This window comes from Hemicordylus capensis, chromosome 4, assembly GCF_027244095.1.
Source record: "Hemicordylus capensis ecotype Gifberg chromosome 4, rHemCap1.1.pri, whole genome shotgun sequence".
Lineage (NCBI taxonomy): Eukaryota > Metazoa > Chordata > Lepidosauria > Squamata > Cordylidae > Hemicordylus > Hemicordylus capensis.
The window spans coordinates 71,963,204-71,983,621 of record NC_069660.1 but is presented as its reverse complement, the minus strand read 5'-3'; the positions used below and the strand labels follow the sequence as shown (position 1 = coordinate 71,983,621).

Sequence of the window (20,418 nt, the reverse complement as noted above, 5' to 3'; positions counted from 1 at the left end):
CTTAAAACCAGCATTTTAAAAACTCAGAAATGCATTTAGATTAGCTAGAATTCGCAAGACAAAGCCCAATTTGTGTGTGGAGTGGGTCCAAGGATCTCGAAGGGACTTCAGGGTAAGTTTGGCTGGTGTGTGAATGCACACACTTCCTTCTGAAGGAGATTTAGGGTAGAAGCCCTGTCTGTAAAGCCTCCAGGTATTCAGAAGAATCGGAGGATTTTGTTTTTCTAGTTATATTTGACAACAATTAGCAGCACCTAGGATGTAAATTGACCAAGACAGTCTCTGTGAACTTGCAGGAAGAACTGACTTCTTTTGTGGGCTTTCTTGTTTGGTTGGTTTTCCCCCCCGTTCACATTATAATATAAACACCAGACTTCAAAGGGCTCCATGCAAATGCATCAATTGCGCACTCCTTACCCCAGGCCTAAGACTAAGACTGAAAGTGTCAGTGACTCCAGCTGTTACTATTTTGCTTAAAGATTCATTCCAGGTGTATCCATTTCTGTGGTGAGTGTTCCTCTTAATGCCCTCTGTTGTCTGCAGAACAGATTTGAGGATGTACATTCTAGTTTTAAACATTTATTATCCAATCTCTTACAAATGTCATTACAACACCAGCCAGTGATTCAAGGAAAAGCCCAGCCCAGGATAAAGACCGATTAAAAAAAGAATAATCCAGAGGAACCTTAAAAGGAATGAAATAAACTCTAACAGAGACACAGTAGGTCGGCTTTAATCAAGGACTGATCTAAGAACTTTAAAAGGAAGAAAGTCACTATAACAGAGACGGGTCAGGCTTTAAACTACCATTCCAGCTCGGATAGTAACAGAGAAGCCTAGGCAGCAGTAGCAAAGCCAACCCTGTTGTTGCCCATGTCATAGACGGAGTAGTACTGCCTGAGGAAGACATCTCCCAGGATCCAGAGGGGCTGTCCATTTTGGGAAGGCAGATAGGTGGGCTCAATCCCCACTGTGCAGTAGCCATTGTTCTGTGAAACAATACAGAGAAAGGGAAAACATGAGTGGGATCCAAGTCAGGTCTTTATTTCGGTCTATGTCCAACACAACAGCAAAATAAACAAGAAACAATGAAGACTATCTACTCCTACATGGTAATAGGGGACCTCTCTAAAATTACCTAAAACGTAACACAGTGAGTAGAGCAAGCTAAAAGTTTGCTTTTATGACTATGAGCAGAAACGATATAATATTAATCAACACTAAAGGTCAGAATGATACTGAGTATAAAGGTGGGGAGTGGGATCCAGAAAGCTTCTTACAAGCTTTGATAGAAGTGTGAGGAGAGGCATTCCTTGCAAAGCTTGCAAGGGTCAGATCAGTCCCAAAGAGCTGCTCCAGTAGTGGCAAGGGGCATCCTGCCACCCTGCTGACACTCTAATGATCTGCCACCAGAGGCGGCGGTCTCATCTCATCTCATGAAAGAACCACCCCCTTGTTTGTGGCTGTCATAATCTTTCTTCCCCCCAAGCCTCTGACACTAGGTCTCCTTTCTCCAGATGCTTTTAAAAAAAAAGGCAGAGTGAGTGATGTTCAGATCCATATAATACATACATTGAGGATGTAGGCACTGGGAGGCAGAGGAAAGGAAATTCCGTTGATTGTGAAGGAGATAGTGGGCAAATTCTGGACAGTGCTGCAGTCGACTGTGTACTGTAGAAGAAGAAGGCAGTTTCCAATTAATCTTCTGTAGCAGTAGCCAGTTGTGTAGTGGTATAGAACTGACTGATTTATGGGACCATAACTGTACAGCAAACATCAAGGTCCTTGGTCACTCAGAGATCATCCCCATATATTGCATTGGTCAGCTATATCCAAACTTGCTCTGGGGTGTGTGTGTACACACACACACACACACACACGACATGTGCAGAGCATCTGCGTGCAAATACTTGATTGCTTCCCTCGCGCGTGCCCCCCCACAGCCCCCTCACCCAAAAGACCTCTCCACACTTACCTGAGCCCTGCGCCTGCTCCTCCTCCCTAAGTGCTACTATTAGAATTAAGGAGAAGAGTGCCAGTTGGGACTCTCCCCTGCAAAAGATCTGGCTGTCAGAAGGACCCCCAGCACCAGCCCCAGGGGCAGGATCGAGGCATTCCCCCCCCCCTTACTCCACTCCAGGGATGGGGTGCAGATTTCGAAGAGCTGAGGGTGAGGAGAAGCCACACAGCCACTCAAGCTCCGCCCCTCTGAGACTCCCCTTAGGCTCCTTCAACCCTCCTCAGCGGCATCTTCCATCCATCCCGTAGCCCTCCCTTTCACTCTCCGTCCGGGTGGATGAGCTGCTTCCTCTCTCCTGCCTCCTCCTGCCCAGATCCACCTCTTGCCCTTCCCTTCTCCACACACTAGGGTGGCAGATCTGCCCCTGTGGGGCTCCCCTGTGGCAGCCTCCCCCAGTCTTTCCTAGGAGGGTCTCAGGCTGCTCTCCTGGCACCAGGGAAGAGGTCCCACAGGGCTCCACCAGGCTCCCATTCCAAGTGAAGAGGCAAAACAGCCTGGGCTGGGCACGCCTTTTCTTTTCTGTGATTGGTTTAGCATTGTGAAGGTGGGGCTTGCCACGTACCACCTAAGCGTGTGTGTGTATATACACACACGTGCGCGCGCTTAGGTGGTACGTGTGTGTGTGTGTGTGTGCATAATCCCATGACTTACCTCTCCATATTGATTCTGCTGAGCACCCACACTTTGCAGGAAATTTGCCATGTACTGCTGGGGAACAGTGAGGAGGGATGTTCCAGTGTCCACAATAGCCTGGCAACCTTGGCTGCACCATCCAGTAGCTTGTCCTCCAATAGAGAACCTAAAAAAGGGGGAAGCATGTGAGTACTCATGCTGCATTCAATTTGTGTATAATCTTGCTTGTTTGTATAAAGAGTATAAGGTACTTAGTGGACCCAAGTGCTCTTTAAGGATTTGATTCCAATGACGGTCATGTCTCCATCTCACCACCTTCCATTGTAATGCAGAACATAATAGGAGATGCCATGTAGCCCTTTGTACCCTACAAAGCATGGGGTTATTCAGTGTTGACACTGATTCAAACTTCGTGATGACTCCAGCAGTTATACCAGTAATCTTCCCAGTTTTCCATTTGTATATAGGAACACAGGAAGCTGCCATATACTGAGTCAGACCATAGGTCCATCTTGCTCAGTATTGTCTACACAGACTGGCAGCGGCTTCTCCAAGGTTGCAGGCAGAAATCTCTTTCAGCCCTATTTTGAAGACGCCAGGGAGGGAACTTGGAACCTTCTGCTCTTCCCAGAGCAGCTCTATCCCCTGAGGGGAATATCTTACAGTGATCACACTTCTAGTCTCAATTCAAATGCAATCAGGGTGGACCCTGCTTAGCTAAGGGCACAAGTCATGCTTGCTACCACAAGACCAGCTCTTTTCCTATAATGAGTTACTTGTACATTAGTACTCTCAGCCAATGTGCAATTAGACCACAATGTGATAGAGATCACATTGGTTATTTGTGTATTGGTATGGTGCCATCCAGCATTAGAATTAGCACCAGTGTGGACATGGTATAAGAAGACAGGCTCAGCATCAATCACATCTTCTTTGTCCTCACTGAGTGGAATGCAAGAGTAAATAAGGGCTGTGATTGAGCACATGCTTTGCATGCATATAGTCCTGGGTTCAATCCTTGGCATCTCTAGGAAAAGATGGAACAGACCTAGAGAGAAGCTCCAGTCAGTGTAGACAAAACTGAGCTTGATGGGGCAATGGTCTGATTAAGTGGGAGGCAGAAGATTCTTCTGTTCATATATATTGTTCTGTAAATTATCTGCCCTCAGTGCCATGAGGCATTCACCATGTTGACCTTGTTAATTCTCAAAGCAGCTCTACATAAGATAAAGAAGCAAGCGCTGGTGTGCAAAAATTGTGACTTGCAATTTGATCTTAAACACTTGTCCTTCCTGGAGAATCATCAAGATATTTTTGATTGCAGATGATGTGTGTTCAGTTTGCAACAGCATCACTGAAGCAATACAGAATGCAAAGACTACATGTAAGTCACAGGCAAATGCACAGGACCATATCCCACTCCACTTCTAACCCATTGCATTTTCAATATTTCTACATTGATGATCATGTGAGCTGGTCTTTGGATTCCAGGGTCATGTGTAACCACTTATGGTAGAGACAGTCCAAAGAAACTAACGGAATGATTCAAGTCAGTCAGTTTGTGTAGCCTACATTTGGTTTCATGGCTGCATTCTACCCAGTTCAGAAGTAGAGCCCCTTTTTAGATATTCAGTAATAATTGTGAGTGGACAGGGCGATTCTTCAGCATCCTTTAATTTCAACTCACTCTTGAATTCCAATCTGCCAATAAAGTTCTTGGGTGACAGGAGCCCAATAGATCTGTCCAGAATAAAGGCGAGTGTCTACACCTCCAAAGACAACCTCACCGCCATATTGAGAGTTGGGTTGGCTGCAAAAACAAACAAAGAATCAGACATTCATCATTTATTCATGGACCCTCTAAAGCAGGGCTGCTCAACTTTGGCCCTTCTGCAGATGTTGGCCTACAATTCCCATAATTCTTGACTATTGGCCACTGTGGCTGGGAATTATGGGAGCTGTAGTTCAAAAACAGCTGGGGGGTCCTAAGTTGAGTAGCCCTGCTCTAAAGCAAGTCACATAGTATAAAAGAGTAGGATACACAAATGTCACCCTGTTCATCTGCAAGGGAACTGAAAGATCTGTGTGGTAAATTGTCAGTCACCTCGTGTGTTCAACAAATATTTGAAATGGATCTTTGGAGCACATTAAATGTTTAATAAATGCCATAACCAAAGTGACTGCAAACAGACCATTTGATAGTAAAGTTGTTCACACAACCAGCCCTATCCAAGCTTGCTCAGTCCTACCTGGGTAGGGCTGGTCATGTGGAGCACCAGGTTTGGTCTCGATCCTGGTGCTCTTCAACCAAGCAGCCTGCAATTTTATCTGGGCTAAATGTGAGGTATGAGGGGTGTCTACACCCTTCTCCCTCACCCCTCCCAGTCATGTGGACTCCCGGACTGCCTGCAGCCTGAGCTTCCACAGAGCCATGCATAAATAGTGTCCGGCAATGGAGAAATCACCCTCCTCCAGATCCCTGCTCTGCCACTTGCTGCCCGGGCGCTTGTGTGGGCATCTGAGTGGTAGATGGACAGGAAGTGACAAGAACATCTGCCGGGAGGCAGGTAGGAGCCTGCTTCCCTGCCAGCCCTCTCCAGTGGAAAGTGTAATGGTCGTATGCACAACCTTAATATTTAATTTGTTGAATTGTAGTTTGATATTCAGTTGAAGGTATTCAGAGTTTTTCTTGACATTAATGAAACTTGTGATGATTGCTTGTTTTCTTCCTGACCTGACACAAGTACTAGTGCATTAAAGTTCCCATTCAAGATGGTCTATTAAAGCTTATCTGCCTGTTTAAAAACAATGTGAATTCATTTCTACTACTTTTCCTTCATGCAGATAATTTCTGCTTCATTAGTTGAACAAATTATGGTCAGATTCAGTGAATGTGTTAACCAAAGGAAATAGCACAATGGTGCACAGTAGGGAGCAGAGAATCAGGTATTAAGCTATGTCCCTGGCTCTGCAAGCCAGCAGCAGTCTTTGGTGCTGTTACCTCATGACTTAAATATCAGCAATACTACACAAATGCTTTATAGTGGTTGGGAAAGAGGATAGAGAAGTGTTGATAGCACTTTATGCTGCACCCTAAGGACAAAGCAGTTCCGTTCTCTTAGCACTGGTGCACCTTTTCAGTTTTAAAAAAAAAGCGCACAGCACTTGTTTTGAGAGGCTCATATAGCAACGGAAAAGAGTATTCATGAAATACACCCCATATGAAGGATACCAAAATTATCTGGCTTATTTTCATCTTGGGATGTTCACACCTTTGGCTATACACTAGCCTACTTAGTAAACCAGAAAACCAAAATAAAATTGATATTTATTTTAGTATGAGATGAAAAACAAAGGAGTGGGGAATGTTACAGAGGTAGGAAAGGTGGCTTAAGTCCCTTACCGGCTCAGATAGAAACTGAAGATTGGCTGCGAGAGCAAGTTTTCCTGCAACATCGTCTGTAAAGCTGTTGTGGCACCTCCGACTGCCAGGGAAGGATAGGCCATGCCCAGAATGCCATCAAACTGGGCATAAATGAAATTGGTTCCAGGCTCATTTTTACTCAGGCCAAACTCCTGTTTAGCAACAGCAATGTTCTGGAGCTAAAGGATGAGATGAAGGAGAAAGTGTCACAAAGAAAGGAAATGGGAAATGGAGGAAAAGAGTATCCTCAGATTAGGGCTGACATCCAGACTAACAAAGCGCTTGAAAATCATGAATCCCTGCCACTGTTTCCTGAGTGTTCTGGGCTGCTAACTGAGCAAAGAGGCACCTTAAAAGTGGTAATTCTCATGTATTTAGCAGGGGGAGAGCAACTGGCTCTATTTAACCCAAGCAAAGCATTCTCCCAGTGGTTGTTGCTGGTGTCAACTTTATATTTCTTTTTAGACTGTGAGCCCTTTTGAGACGGGAAGCCTTCTTTCTTTCCCTCTCTTTCTCATTTTTCTATGTAAGCGGCTTTGAGAACTTTTGTTGAAAAGTAGTATATAAATATTCATCATAGTAGTAGTATTAGTCTGGCTGCACATCAGTCCATCCCATTTCACAACTTTACGCTAGTCCTATTCACACATTGCATTCAGAGTGCCTATGATCTGTGTACCCAAGATTTTTGATCTGTATTCACATACAGTTATTCAAATCTTACATCCAATGCTCATAGAGTAGTACATGCAATCTATCCAGTTCTACTTAAAATCACTATCCCATTTTCTAGGGTTCCAGTTCCTGTGTTGTCTTCTGAGTACATGGACAGTAACTCCCATGAAAATATGTAGCTGCTTACAGACAGATACCTGTACGGGTGCATGATGTAATCTGGGAAGAGACTGTGAGAAAAACACCCGGAGCTCAAATGCTGTGTGAAGTAGCAGGGTGGAACAGTCTCCCAGCACTTTGCACTGAACTCTAGCCAAGGGCAGAGTCAGTAGGTGATGTCTTGTTGGTTGCATTAGCTTAGCTGGAAACCAGAGTCACACTTACTGTCATAGTGTCATAGCCAAAAAATCCAGCAAGGTTGCCACTGCCATATTGCAGGAAGAAAGTCTGCCCATTGGTAGAGTAGGTGGAGGACTTGCTGGGGTTGAATCTTGCATGGCCGGCTAGTGGTAGGAAATGGAATAAAATACATCCATTTATTGAAATGCATCTCCTATCCCATGCTGAAAGCTCAGGGCAGGTGCCAATAAAAAACAGTCCAGATGGATCAGGCTTCCAGTGCTTTTATACAGGGGCAGCACTTTCCTGAGGTGAAGGGAAGCAGTTGACTCAGGTGGCAAATTACTGGGGTGCCCGCTTGGTGGCAAAATGTCCCTGTTGCTGCCATTGGAGTTGCTCTTTGAGACCCAATCTGACCAAGGAGTGCCTCTCCTCACATACCTTGCAAAGCCTGCAAGAAGCATAAGGAGATCAAAGGAGCCGCTCCACTTCCAAAGCTTGCAGGGATTGATTTTTGAAAGGGAGCTGGCTCCCACGAGGAGTGTGGGGCAGAGTGCCTTGCTTCAGGCACCGGAACACCTTGTGCGGCCCTTGCTTCTATAATGTTTAGGGGGTTATAAAGTTAATAAGAAGCTTCCCCTAAAAGGCCAAGTGTCAGAATGCCTAAGCACTCCACCCCCTGGCTCCCAGTCTGCGACAGAAAGTAGAGCTTAATGGTAAGGGCAAACAGTTGGATTTCTGGACTTCATTGCTAGCTCTATGCTTCCTGTAAAAGCGGCCCATCCAATGGGACCTTTGTCTATATACTAGTCCAGTGGCAGCTGGTGAAGTCTAAAGTTGGTGTGGCCAATTTGGGGGTGTGTTTTTTTTGTTACCCCACTACAACAGTTGCTTATGTAATCTATATTAAATGTGTCACTGTATATATTTTTTGGAAGTTTGATGGATGTTTATAATATTTATATAGAGTCATTATTGGATTTGGGGGATTATTGTTTTTGTCTGTGAATCTAAATAATATTATCTTTGTGTTTTTATCTTACGCCACTACAACATAATACTTTTTCTGGCAGGAGAGGGTACACACTTTTGGATAACCACTGTATGACATTGCCAATGAGAAGCCCTTAAAGATTCAAAGGGTAGTAGTATAGCATCTGCATGAACTTAGTAGGTAGCCAACTGATATCCTTAACTCCATTTCTCCAACTAACATACCTTACAGTACTTTTATCATTGTTCATGAAATTGTATCTATGAAGTACTTGTAACACTCACACATTATATAGATGCGATTATTAACAATATTGAACACCCGTTCCCATATTTCCCAAAGATAAAGTCTCTCCTACAGTACATACAAATATAAACATAGACACAGTAGAAGGCAGATTCTTCTGGTCTCTAACACCCTCCTTAAGGATCCATAATTCCCTTATTGGCAGGTCCATCTGACACACACACACACACACACACACACACACAGAGCCCAATTTAGTACAGTTCAGAGGATATAAACATGGATTAGACAAATTCATAGAGAAAGAGAGGTCTATCGCTAGTCATGATGGCTATAATGTGAATCATCAAGATTCGGGAGGCGGGCAGTATACTTTTGAATACCACTAAATCTGGTCAAGAAGTTATTCAGATTTTCAGACAAGTGGACAAATACTTCTTCCTCACACAAAAATTAGATTAGGATTACCTGACAAAAGATCTATCAAGATGGAAAGGACACCAAATTGCAGACAATATAGGCAAATATATATTGACCACCAATCTTATTTCAAAACATACCTGGGATTTACCCCATTTTTTAAGGATTTAAGAATAAGCAAGCACTTCAGTGGCAGGCTGCAAGCTAATAAAAAACAGAACACGAGGCTATCCACATGATGGAGGAAAACCAGGCTAAGGGAGCCCAGCCCAGTCTTCTTCCATTGTGAGGACCACTGGACTCGCGGGCAAGCCTGGTAGTCAATGGCGGCTAGCCCACCAAAGTAGCCCTCCCTTTAAACAAGTGAGTGCTCCGCTAAGCCCATTTTTCTGATCATGAGTCACTGTGGTGCAGCTCTGTGCTGTGGCGACTCGCAAGGAGACCCCCAACTAGGAGGCTACAACAAGACTCCCAGCCTCTTGGGTCTCCTCAGAATGCCCTGCGCACTCATGCAGGGCATTTTGGGACTTCTGGACCCCAATCCCCACAGCCTCAACTGGCTCTGTGACGGAGCTGGTTATCTTCTGGGCAGCCGATCCAGCTGCCCAGAGCTCAACTACTGTTCATGTGCGGGGACAGTGGGCTTGACCCGCTCTCCCTGCCAAACCTCTTCTGGCTCTACACACCGATCATGTGTAGAGCCTCAAAATGTAAATTATATCTGTATAGACTGCTATTATAAGCACAGATCAGGGTTTTTGTCTGTTTGGATTTTTTGTTTTTTGAAAAGCCACAGTCTTTCTTGGGGACAGCCATCTGGGGGCACAGAGAACCTATTTCTCATTCCTTTTGCTATGTAAACTGCTTTGAGAGGAGGGCAAGCCCCTCCCCCTGTTAATACTGTGGAAAACATTGTGCGGGGGTGGGGAGCAGATCCTGCAGGAATAGCTTCAGTAGGAGTTGCCAGCACTGACTGGAATACAAATTTGAAAATAAAGGCCTACTAGCCCAGGCCTACTTACCTTGAATTCCATCCACTGGAGTCAAGCCCTTTTCCTATGTCTAGAAACAGCAAAGGGTGGAGGGGAATACTCTGCTCTTTCAAACTGTGTCTCTTCTTCCCAATGTGTCAGTTGGTCTCTGTGGGCATGGCCCAGCCCTCAGACTTGAATGTTGGCCAATCAGAGAGAAGTTGTATCTGAAGGAGTTTCCGAGGGCTTGGCCTTGCCCAAGATTACTTTATGCCATTGTGCTTTATGTGATTAGCTGAAAATCCTTTTTGCTTAAAATTTATATTGGCTAATCATTTGCCAACTCAGCCATTTCCATGGGACTTCCTTCCTTTTTCTTTGGAGAACCTGGCCCCATTTGGTCCTAAAGAACCAAATAGTCATACAGTGGTCTTCCATGGAACGAGTCCTCATGGTTCTCAAGAGTGCAATTCCTACACAATGAATAGGGCTCGTGCATGCAAACCACTTCAAAAATTACTCATTTAGGTGTGAACTTACCATGTCTAAGCCAGGTTTTTATGCATGCATGCAGCAGCAATGTCCAGGCTACCAGCACTGATGTATATGCCCATTTGCATCAGTAACAATAACATAGCTCCCTTCTGATTTGGTGAAGTGATCAATGTGTTACCAGTGATTGGTGAAATTTTATCATTACAAATGCATTTGGATGTGTGCATCATGCACACACAGCAGGCCTGGAGGTGCCCCCATATGTATACAGGAAAAATAATTCTGGATGTGGTCAGTGCACCTCCTAATCCATCCCAAGTATATAAACTGGAGGCTACAGACAATGCTGGGGTGGGTGTGAGGGAAGGCTACTATAATTTATAATCATGATGTTTATTTAGATATGGCCCACAGTTAATACTGCATTTTCAGCAACAGGTTGCAACCCCTAGGATAATATGAGTGTTTCCTCAGAAGTGATCTCAAGAGATCATTCACACAATCAATGTGTTCTACCCAGTTTAGGGAGCTGTGTGTGCTTCTAATTTCCGGTTGTGTGGAAGCAAGTTAAGAGGAAAACCTGGGTAGAAGTAATTGCATGGAAGCAAAGTAGGAGGAAAACCTGGGTAGCTTTTCCTCCTACCTTGCTTCCACACAGTCACTTCTACCCAGGTTTTCCTCTTAACTTGCTTCCACACAACTGAAAATTAGGAGCACACACAGCTCCCTAAACTGGGTAGAACATAGGTTTTGATTGTGTGAATTACCTCCTAATGTAAGCGGGGAAAGGGCTAGCACACCTGGGGGGCAGCATCCAGCAGAGTTCAACAATGCAATACCTAATCAAAGAACGATAGCACAGATTTCAGTGCTCCTGATCCTTGCAAGTTTCAATGCAGCAATAAAACTGAACAAGCTTGTCCAGAGGAATAGACAAGAATTTAGGATTGCGCAGGTGGTGTAGTCACTATGAGAAATGCTCTTGCTTCAGCTGCACTTCATCTACACAGTATCCATTTTCTGGCACTTCCTGTTTCTTTCTATATTTCCTGTTTTGCACTAAAGCAGAAAAGAGATAGCAACAGGAAGCTCCCATATCCTAAATGCTGCATAACATCATCAATACTAGTACAGCCTAGGAAAGTATGTGCTTGTCTTCACAGCTGATGGAAACTCGGATTTATGGCAGCTTCTGTTGAGCTCCATCTTACTGCAGTAGGCTCCATCACTGTTGCCTATGAAGCTAACTTTGAACAATTGGGTACTTACTGCAAGCCTGACTCTGGCAATAGATTGAAGGCACCCACAAGTTGGAAGATCCAGTGTCAAACAGCACCAAGAAATTCTGAGGTGGAGTTCCAATGCTGATTTCTCCATAATACGATGACTAGAAGAAGTATCATACTATCACATATCACATGGTATGAATTCCAGAAGGATGTTAGCATAAACTCAGACTGGCAACTCCCATGAAACCAATGGAATTGCATCAAGAACAAGAGGCTCTGTGACTGTGTTGTTTTTATTTATATAACATCCTTTGTCCTAAGACCCCAGGATGGTTAACAACAAGATAAAAACAATTCAATAAAAATATAAAAACAGGACAAATGCAGCTAAAAATTTAAAGAAGAGCAAGGGACTGCTCATTGGCAAAAAACCTGAATAAAAAAGGCAGTCTTCACTTTCCTCTAAAAGAGCGAGGCCATGTGGGTCTAAGTTGAGAATAAGTTCCACAGCCTGGGGGCAATAACTGAGAAGGCCCTGTCCTACATGCTCAACAAATGGGCCTTAGCAGGTGTTGGCATGTGGAACAGAGTCATCCCAGCCAGGGGCGTAACGAGGCTGGAGTGGGCCCAGAGACAAAATTCTAAAATGGGCCCCTCGCTGATACACACACACTCTCTACACATGTGACTTGCCTCTGGGGGGCCCCTCGAGGTGTGGGGGGCCCCAGGCAGCCGCCTCCCCTTGCCTAATGGTAGTTACGCCCCTGATCCCAGCCAATCTAGTCAGGTGGGTAGATTCAGCTGGGAGCACAAGGTCCCTAAAGTACCCTCGGCACAAGTCATTTAGGGTGTTAAAGTAATAACTATCTCTTGAATTGTACCTGGAAACAGACTAGCAGCCAGTGGAGTGCCTTCAAGATTAGAGTAATAGGTGCACTGCAATCACTCCCAGAGAGAAATCTGGCAGCTGCATTCCACACCATCTGTAGTTTCTGAATACCTTTCAAGAGCAGCCCCATGTAGAGCGTATTGCAGTAATCCAGACTTGCTGTGACTAAAGCATGAGTGACAGATGCCAGATCAGCCCTCTTAAGGGTGGCAGCTGGCGCACCAACAATGTTGAGCAAAAGCACTCCTGGCTGCTGCCTGATTTTCTAGGAGCAGCACTGAGTCCAGGAGAACCCCAAGCAGAGAACCTGTGTCTCCCCCCCTGCCAGTTGTGTTAGGGGGAGACTCAGCCCCAAACCTGATTGATTTCCTGCATCTTAGAATTTCACAGAAGACAAAGGAAAAAGTGGTTGGCTTGGCTTGATGGGTAGACACTGTGGTTGAGAAAACACATCTTGCTAGAGAGATATGATAGATTTAATAGAAAAGAAAAGAAAGAAGAGAAGGAATCCTTACATCCATGTATGCCATTGGTTCATAAGCAACATTGTACTCATTGAAGTGGTACTTTCTAGCTGGGTCATGCTTATGATTCTTCAGATAATCTTGCAGCACACCCTGCTCCTTCATCACTTCTCGAATGGACTTGCCCTTCTTCAAATTGACTCTACATGGAATTAAAAAACACAGGGTAGTTCATAAGCAGGATAGCACTCTCTGTTTAGCCATCATTCAGTTTAACCATCCTTCCATTTCCATACAACTGGGACACCAACCACTTTGCCTGTCCTCATTGCTTCACTAAGACCAGAGACACAAACAGGCAATTTCTGTTTCATGTGAAGTATATTATCATGGAGTACATCCTGGGCAGAGTACCACATAGCAACCTGAGTTTTGATTACCAGTACACATGGATGCTACATAGCAGTCACTAGTGACTTTGCCTATGTGAATCCTAAGATACAGATATAGAAATATGTTGCCCTCTTAGCTTCTCATAGGATATGGCCATGCCGGGGAGGGAAGTTGTTTGCGGATTTGGATGCTAACCAACCTGCCAATGCATTCAATAATGTACTTCCAAGCCAGCATCCAAAGCATTGCATCATCCCTCCTCTTCGTTGGCCCCATACTGTTAGTGGCATAGGAGTCTCTTGCCCTATGGTATGATCCCATGCTGCTGTGGTATGCATCTGAACTCTTGATCTTTACAGGCTGGGCCAATGAGATGGGTGCTTTCCAACAACTGATTATCTCCCTGACTCTCCTCCATAAGCTCTCAAGGTCAAGCTAGTCAGCTTTAGTTGCTGCACCAGAGCTGAACTTTCTTGAGAAAACCAGTTCTTACCACAGTTATTCTTTGCCTTAGTAATATCTGGGATAGATTATTAATGTGTTATGGGGCTGCCTTGGCTTTAAAACATCAACTGTTCAAAATGCTGCCACCCGGTTAATAACTTTGGCTTGTAGAATTGGTTATACTAGTTAAGTGCTTAAATATTTTCACTGGCTGGCTACCAATTCTGAAGCACAATTCAAAGTCATTTTTAAACCTCTAAATCCCTAAACAGCCTGGGATTGAGTTACTGCAAGATCACCTGCTCCCACACAAACCTGGCTCCACGTTAATATAATCTGCAGAGAGTCTGCTTCAGGTGACCTCACCTTCAGGTGGATGGCAAGACAGGGGAGCTCTTCTCACGACTGGTGAGAAAAGCTCCAGGGTGGTCTGTGGGGAAGGCAGGTTTAACTTACTTTTCCCGCAGATGATCTCTGTGCCTTGCCTGGCAGCTCTGGGGGTTGGGGTGCCAGGACGCATAGCTATGTGTCTCCCCCTGGAGCTCCAATAATGCACTGCACAAGCGCATGGTGCATTATTAGGATCCCCCTCCCACCCCCCAAGTGTGCCAGCTGCGGCTACAAGCAGCCACGGCTGACACATGATCAAAAAAATGAAGTGAAGGGAGCACTCACTCCCTTAACCTCATTTTAGAGGGAGGCTACTTTGATGGTGTTGCCACCATGTAGCCACCAGGACCGGGCCTGATCCTGGTGGTTCACATGCACGTGCAAAACCGGGCTGGGCTGCGTTAGCCCAGTTTTGCATGTGTGTGTGAATAGCCTCAGGGTCTATTCTGCTGAGGTATACAGACTTTGAAACTTCCTCTCTGTATTTGACAAGCTCCCATGCTATTAAGTTTTCTAAACCAACATTTATGTTCTTCTAGACTGTAGTGCTGGCATCTAGCAATTAAAATTGGAAAAATGTGATTCGCTTTTAATCAAAGACCCCAACAGAGCATGATGTAAGTACTATTATATATAAATAAGTGAAATGTTCTGACATACTTTGAAGAAATCTATACTTGGAGTGGATTCATACAATGAGTTTTCTTTTCTACTTTGTTACACTTATTCATGATGAGACACATGGGATTAGATACAAGCACAACATACAATCAAAAAGCAACAGAAATTAGGTTTCCAAAATGTATACTGTATGTGCTATAAGGGTGGACAGACTTTGGCCTTCAGGATCAAGTATGTTTCTTACTAATAACCTGAGATCCATCAACCATAGCCAGGAGTGAAATGGTGGTTCAGGGAGGTAAACATAGAATTAAGAAGCAGGGTGAATCTGAGCACATTGTCCAGCCTAAAAATATGTTTTCAATTTCACTCCAGAACTTGTGTTCACAATCCTTTCACACAAAAATCCACTCCTGGCTTTCATCCAAACATCTTTCAGTTTAGTAATCTAATGTAGGGGAGGAAAGACCCTTTTTGTTATTGTCAAACACTTGGGAGTTAGAAGCCCTTGCTGATCTACCACAAATTACCAAGAGATCTAGCAGTAGATCCCAATCTACTTTTTATTCACCCTCAATATACGATTATCAGCTTTGTGTGTTCTTTGTTCCTATGATATGGAACCAAGAAAAATAATCTCACTCTTCATGTTAATCCATCTTCAAGTGCTAATCTATTTAACTCTCAGTTCTAGATTATTTTACCTTACTCTAGACTTACACTATGTAATTTCAAAAGTTGCATTCTAGTACCTCCTGATTTGCCAGGAGAGAGACTCCTTTCAGGGTTCAGATCAGCCCCAAAGAACTGCTTTGATGGTGGCAGCAGGGGGCATTTTGCCACCCAGCTGGTGCGCCAATAATTTGCCACCTGATGCGACCACCTCACTTCACCTCATAGAAGGGCCACACTACCCTGATTGTATTTAAAACAGATCCAATAAACACTTGCAACTCACTAGTCTGCTTATGGATCTGTTTTAAATACAATCAGGGTAGTGTGGCCCTTCTATGAGGTGGTGAGGTGGTCGCCTCAGGTGGCAAATTATTGGCGCACCAGCTGGGTGGCAAAATGCCCCCTGCTGCCACCATCAAAGCAGCTCTTTAGGGCTGATCTGAACCCTGAAAGAAGTGTCTCTCCTTACACTCCTTACAAAGCTTGCAAGAAGCAAGAAGCTTTGCTGGCAACCTTCCTCCTTGCACCATGTTCAAAGATTGCAAGGGTTGGTTTTAAAAGGGGGACTGCCCCCACCAGGGGCATGGAGCAAGGTAGCATTTGGCACCTTGCCTCAGACACCACAGTACCTTGGACCACTTCTGAATACAGTATTATCTTACTCATCACTGTTGAAGCTGAGCAAGAGGCCATTCACATGTGTGTGCAAAACTGGGCTAAGGGAGCCCAGCCCAGTTTTGCATGAACATGTGAACTGCCTGGATCGGGCCTGATCCCAGCAGCACCACGTCGGCAAACCCACCTAAGAAGCCACCCTTCAAAATGAGGTTAAGGGAGTGAACGCTCCCTTAACCTCATTTTTTTGGTTGTGTGTCAGCCATGGCTGCAAGCATCCGCAGCTGGCAGACTCAGGGAGGGGAGAGGGTTCCCCATAATGCACTGCACACTTGGAGCCCCGGAGTGGGGCAATGTGGGGCAATGTATCCTAACTCTCTGATCATCAGAGCTGCCAGCAGCAGCTGGTACTCATGTGGGTGGGCAATCTGCCCGCCCAGGGATGGCAGAATGCTCGACTGAGGGGAGGTAGGCTCTTTTGGACTACCTCCTTGCAAACCCAGTAGCCCTTTCTCACTGCTTGTGAAAAAGGGCTCCAAGAATACTTACCTCAATAAGCCCCCTTCTGAGAGTTGGAAGCAAACCAATGCCAAGATCAGCCACTTCATGATGCTTGGCTTCTCTCTCACACACAACACCTGATGAACTTTGAGAACCGCAGCAGAAAGTGGGCTGAAGTCTCAAGTCTTGGGCCCTTACTTTTATACATTGGAAGCTGCCTCCAAAACTGTATCAGTTTACATTGCAATTTCCCATAGCCTTGCACTCTGCCGTTATCAATACTCTTGAGATAAGAAAGGTGTTATCGTCCCGCAGTCCTTTCATTAAAAGCAAGAATCATTTATATAAGGTGATTAAGATCCATTAAGAAACAACAAATGTGCTGATAGAACAAAAAGAAAATTGGGATGGGGGTTATCAAGAACTTAGAAGTAGAAAGACACGATCACTGTTCTTCACCCCAGCCCCAATGTCCTTTCCAAAAACAAATGAATCCAGTGGAAAAAGACAAACTAACCTTCTACTTATTTAACATTTAATCAAGATAGGTTAAGTCCACACCTATGCTATAGAAGGCTTCCCCATGATATTGCTCCTACCAAGACTGATCCAAATAATGCCACTTTAAATGAATAATCAAATGTGGGGGATTTGTTCATCATGACCATGGATTCTAAGCAGAAATTGTTGCTCTCCATATCTCTAAGTGGAAGTTGTTCCAAAGGCAATTCTACTTGGGTTTCCTTTGGAGACCCACAGTGATTTTTAAATATTTGCTTTGTTTACAAATATTCAAGTAGAGTATAGTTACAAATGCTTTCCTACCAGACACAGATTGCTGTCCCACATCAGGTTCCCAGGGAAAGGCACACATAGTGCCTTTAGCCCCCTCTTTGTCTCTTGTCCTCTGCACATGCACGTGCACGCGCGCACACACACACACACTTCACACTTCCCGTCAGCCGTAGGAGTAGATGTGTCACCCACCTTGCCCAAACTCTGATGGTTTTTCCATTCCACGTATTCCATAGAGATCTCTGTATCAAGAAACTATCTCCTAACAATTAACTCACATAAAGGAAACATCTAAGCCATGTGCAAGTGATCTGCCTATCAAGGAAAGCCATCCGGCTAGCCATCTGAAACAAAAGCATTAAAAAGGTACACAAAATGTACATGAAAATGATAAAGAGATTGAAGCACCTTCCCTGCAATGGAAAACTAAAGCATGTGATGCTTTATAGTTTACAAAAAAGGACAATGGAGGGCATGAGTGAATGTTGTGAAAATATGAATGTGAAATTATGAATGAGCATTGTGGAATTATGAAAGAGGAATAGAGAGAGGTTTTTCTTCCACTCCCATAATAAGGGTCCCTCCACCCTTCTCTAGCCCATAGGGCCATCTCACGAATGATTAGCAGTAAGTTCAGAATAATCAAAAGGAAGCAGTATTTCACATAACACACAGTTAATGTTCTGGAATTTACTGCAACAGTGTGTGTGTGTGTGTGTGTGTGTGTGTGTGTGTGTGTGTGTGTGTGTGATAATGCAGTAGTGGCCTCTAGCTTAGATGGGTTAGAGCAAGGATTCCCAACCCTGAGTCTCCAGATGTTGTTAGGAATATATGAAGCTGCCATATACCGAGTCAGACCAATGGTCCATCTAGCTCAGTATTGTCTGCACAACGGCAGTGGCTTCTCCAAGGTTGCAGGCAGGAGTCTCTCTCCGCCCTTTATTGGAGAAGCCAAGGAGGGAACTGGGAACCTTCTGCATGCAAGCATGCAGAAGCTCTTCCCAGTGCGGACCCGTTCCTTAAGGGGAATATCTTACAGTGCTCACACATGTAGTCTCTTATTCATATGCAACTAGGGTGGACCCTGCATAGCAATGGGGACAATTCATGCTTGCTACCACAAGACCAGCTCTCCTGGGTCTTGTGGTAGCAAGACCCCATCAGCCCACAATCACAATGGGTGTTTTAGTCCAACAACATAAAAGGATCTGAGGTTCGGAATCCCTGGGTTAGACAAATATATGGAGAACAAGTCCACCAACTGCTTATTAGCCATGAAAGCTAAATGGAACTTTTATGTTGGCATTATTCATCTAAACAGCAGATGGTGGGAGAGCTGTTGCTTTCATGCCCTGCTTATAGGCTTCCCAGCAGTATTTGTCTGGCTGCTGTTAGAAACAGGATGCTGGACCAAATGTACTTTTGGTCTACTCCAGTAGTGTTTTTTGTGTTATTATTTTCTTAGGAATGTTATGCCCAAATGGTTATATTTTTAAGGGATATTATGATAGCAAAAATAATGTTATCAGCTCTGCACTTCAGAGTGGTGAGAAATTCCAGGGGCAATGCCACCAAACCGAGTTTCCTTTGGATGAGAGTGCCACTGGTGTTTTAATATTTGTTTGATTTACAAATACGCCATCTCAGAGTTTAGTAGAAGCAAATGGGATACTAGAGCATGTAGCACATCTCGGGAGAGCATATTGTACACACCCAAAGCTGTACTCTCACTTATTGTTGAAAGGGACGGAAACTTCAGAATACTGACCAAACATTTCAGAAAGACTTGGAAAGTGTTCTTCCTGCTAAAATAACAGATGTATCCCTTTTACAGTGACTGCTTGACTCCAGTAAAATGCCAGCCACCTGTCTCTGTATTATTGGGGTTGTCCTTCCTTCCCCCTGCAGGAGCCGTATAGGAGCCACTATAAGGCCTTCATAGAAATTAGATTGACTGGCACCATTTATGAGATGTTATATAAGTTCAAAAAATTATCCCTATCAGTCCCAATGCCTCACTGAGTAAAGGGACAAATAACATTGTGTTATTTGTCATGACACAATGTGAGTCATGAAAGCTATCGGTCACCAACTGAATAAATAAAGGAAAGGGCTCGCCATGAGTTTTCAGAGAAATAAGGCAGAGACTTTTAAGGACAAATGGAAGGAAAACGCTCCAATGCACTGCAGTTTTACCAGGTGGTGTGTCACATTCATTGAGCCTCTACATATTTTGGTACAGGAGACAGACAATGTTCCTCTTTGGTGAAGGGCTTAGCTCAGTAGTAGAGAACATGAAGAAGGTCCCAAGTTTAATCCTGGACACTCCAGCTAAGCTGGGAAAGATCCCCATCTGAAACCCTGGAGAATTACTGCTATTCAATATTGACAACATTGCACTCAATGAACCAATGGTCTGACTTAATAGAAGGCAGCTTCATATATTCTCCATCTTTTTTGTTTTTCTGTGGAAGAGAGTAATAGTCCAGTAGTGGAAAACATAGCTTGATTACAAAAGATCCAGGTTCAGTCTCTGGTGTTGCTAGGGTGAGCCGGAAAACAGCCCCATCTGAAACCCTGGAGAGCCAGTGTAGGTAATACTGAACTAGATGATGGCCTGACTCAGTATAAGAGTCAGAAATGGCCTGACTCAGTATAAGGCAGCCTCCTATTCTCTGTGCTGTTTAGTCACCCTTCAAGGTCTTTCTGCATCCATTCAGAAAATTTCTTTTTTAGCCTACTTTCCTTAAGCTTATGAGATCATCCAGCATTGGAGAGAAGAGCTGGTTTTGTGGTAGCAAGCATGACTTTTCCCCTTAGCTAAGCAGAGTCCACCCTGGTTGCATATGAATGGGAGACTAGAAATGTGAGCTCTGTAACATATTCCCCTCAGGATATGGAGCCTCTCTGGGAAGAGCAGAAGGTTTCAAGTTCCCTCTCTGGCTTCTCCAAGATAGGGTTGAGAGAGATTCCTGCCTGCAACCTTGGAGAAGCCGCTGCTAGTCTGTATAGACAATACTGAGCTTGATAGACCAATGGTCTGACTCAGTATATGGCAGCTTCGTGTGTGTGTGTGTGTGTGTGTGTGTGTGAGAGAGAGAGAGAGAGAGAGAGAGAGTGTGTGTCCGTCCCACCTTCATCAACTTTGCAATGCAATTTGATATGAATCAAATTGGGTGCAGTTG

At 44.4% G+C, this 20,418-nt stretch overlaps 1 protein-coding gene across 1 annotated transcript; it reads right to left on the bottom strand.

The window, feature by feature from the left end:
* Positions 1–836: 836 nt before the first annotated feature.
* Positions 837–16,545, bottom strand: LOC128323672 (gastricsin-like). Its single transcript, XM_053247216.1, has 9 exons — positions 16,487–16,545; positions 12,851–13,001; positions 11,487–11,604; positions 7,137–7,255; positions 6,057–6,256; positions 4,341–4,463; positions 2,672–2,819; positions 1,573–1,671; positions 837–989 (listed from the first exon to the last, which is right to left on the bottom strand). Exons 1-9 carry the CDS (start codon positions 16,543–16,545, stop codon positions 837–839), a joined length of 1,170 nt encoding a protein of 389 aa, XP_053103191.1.
* Between the last annotated feature and the right edge of the window lie 3,873 nt (positions 16,546–20,418).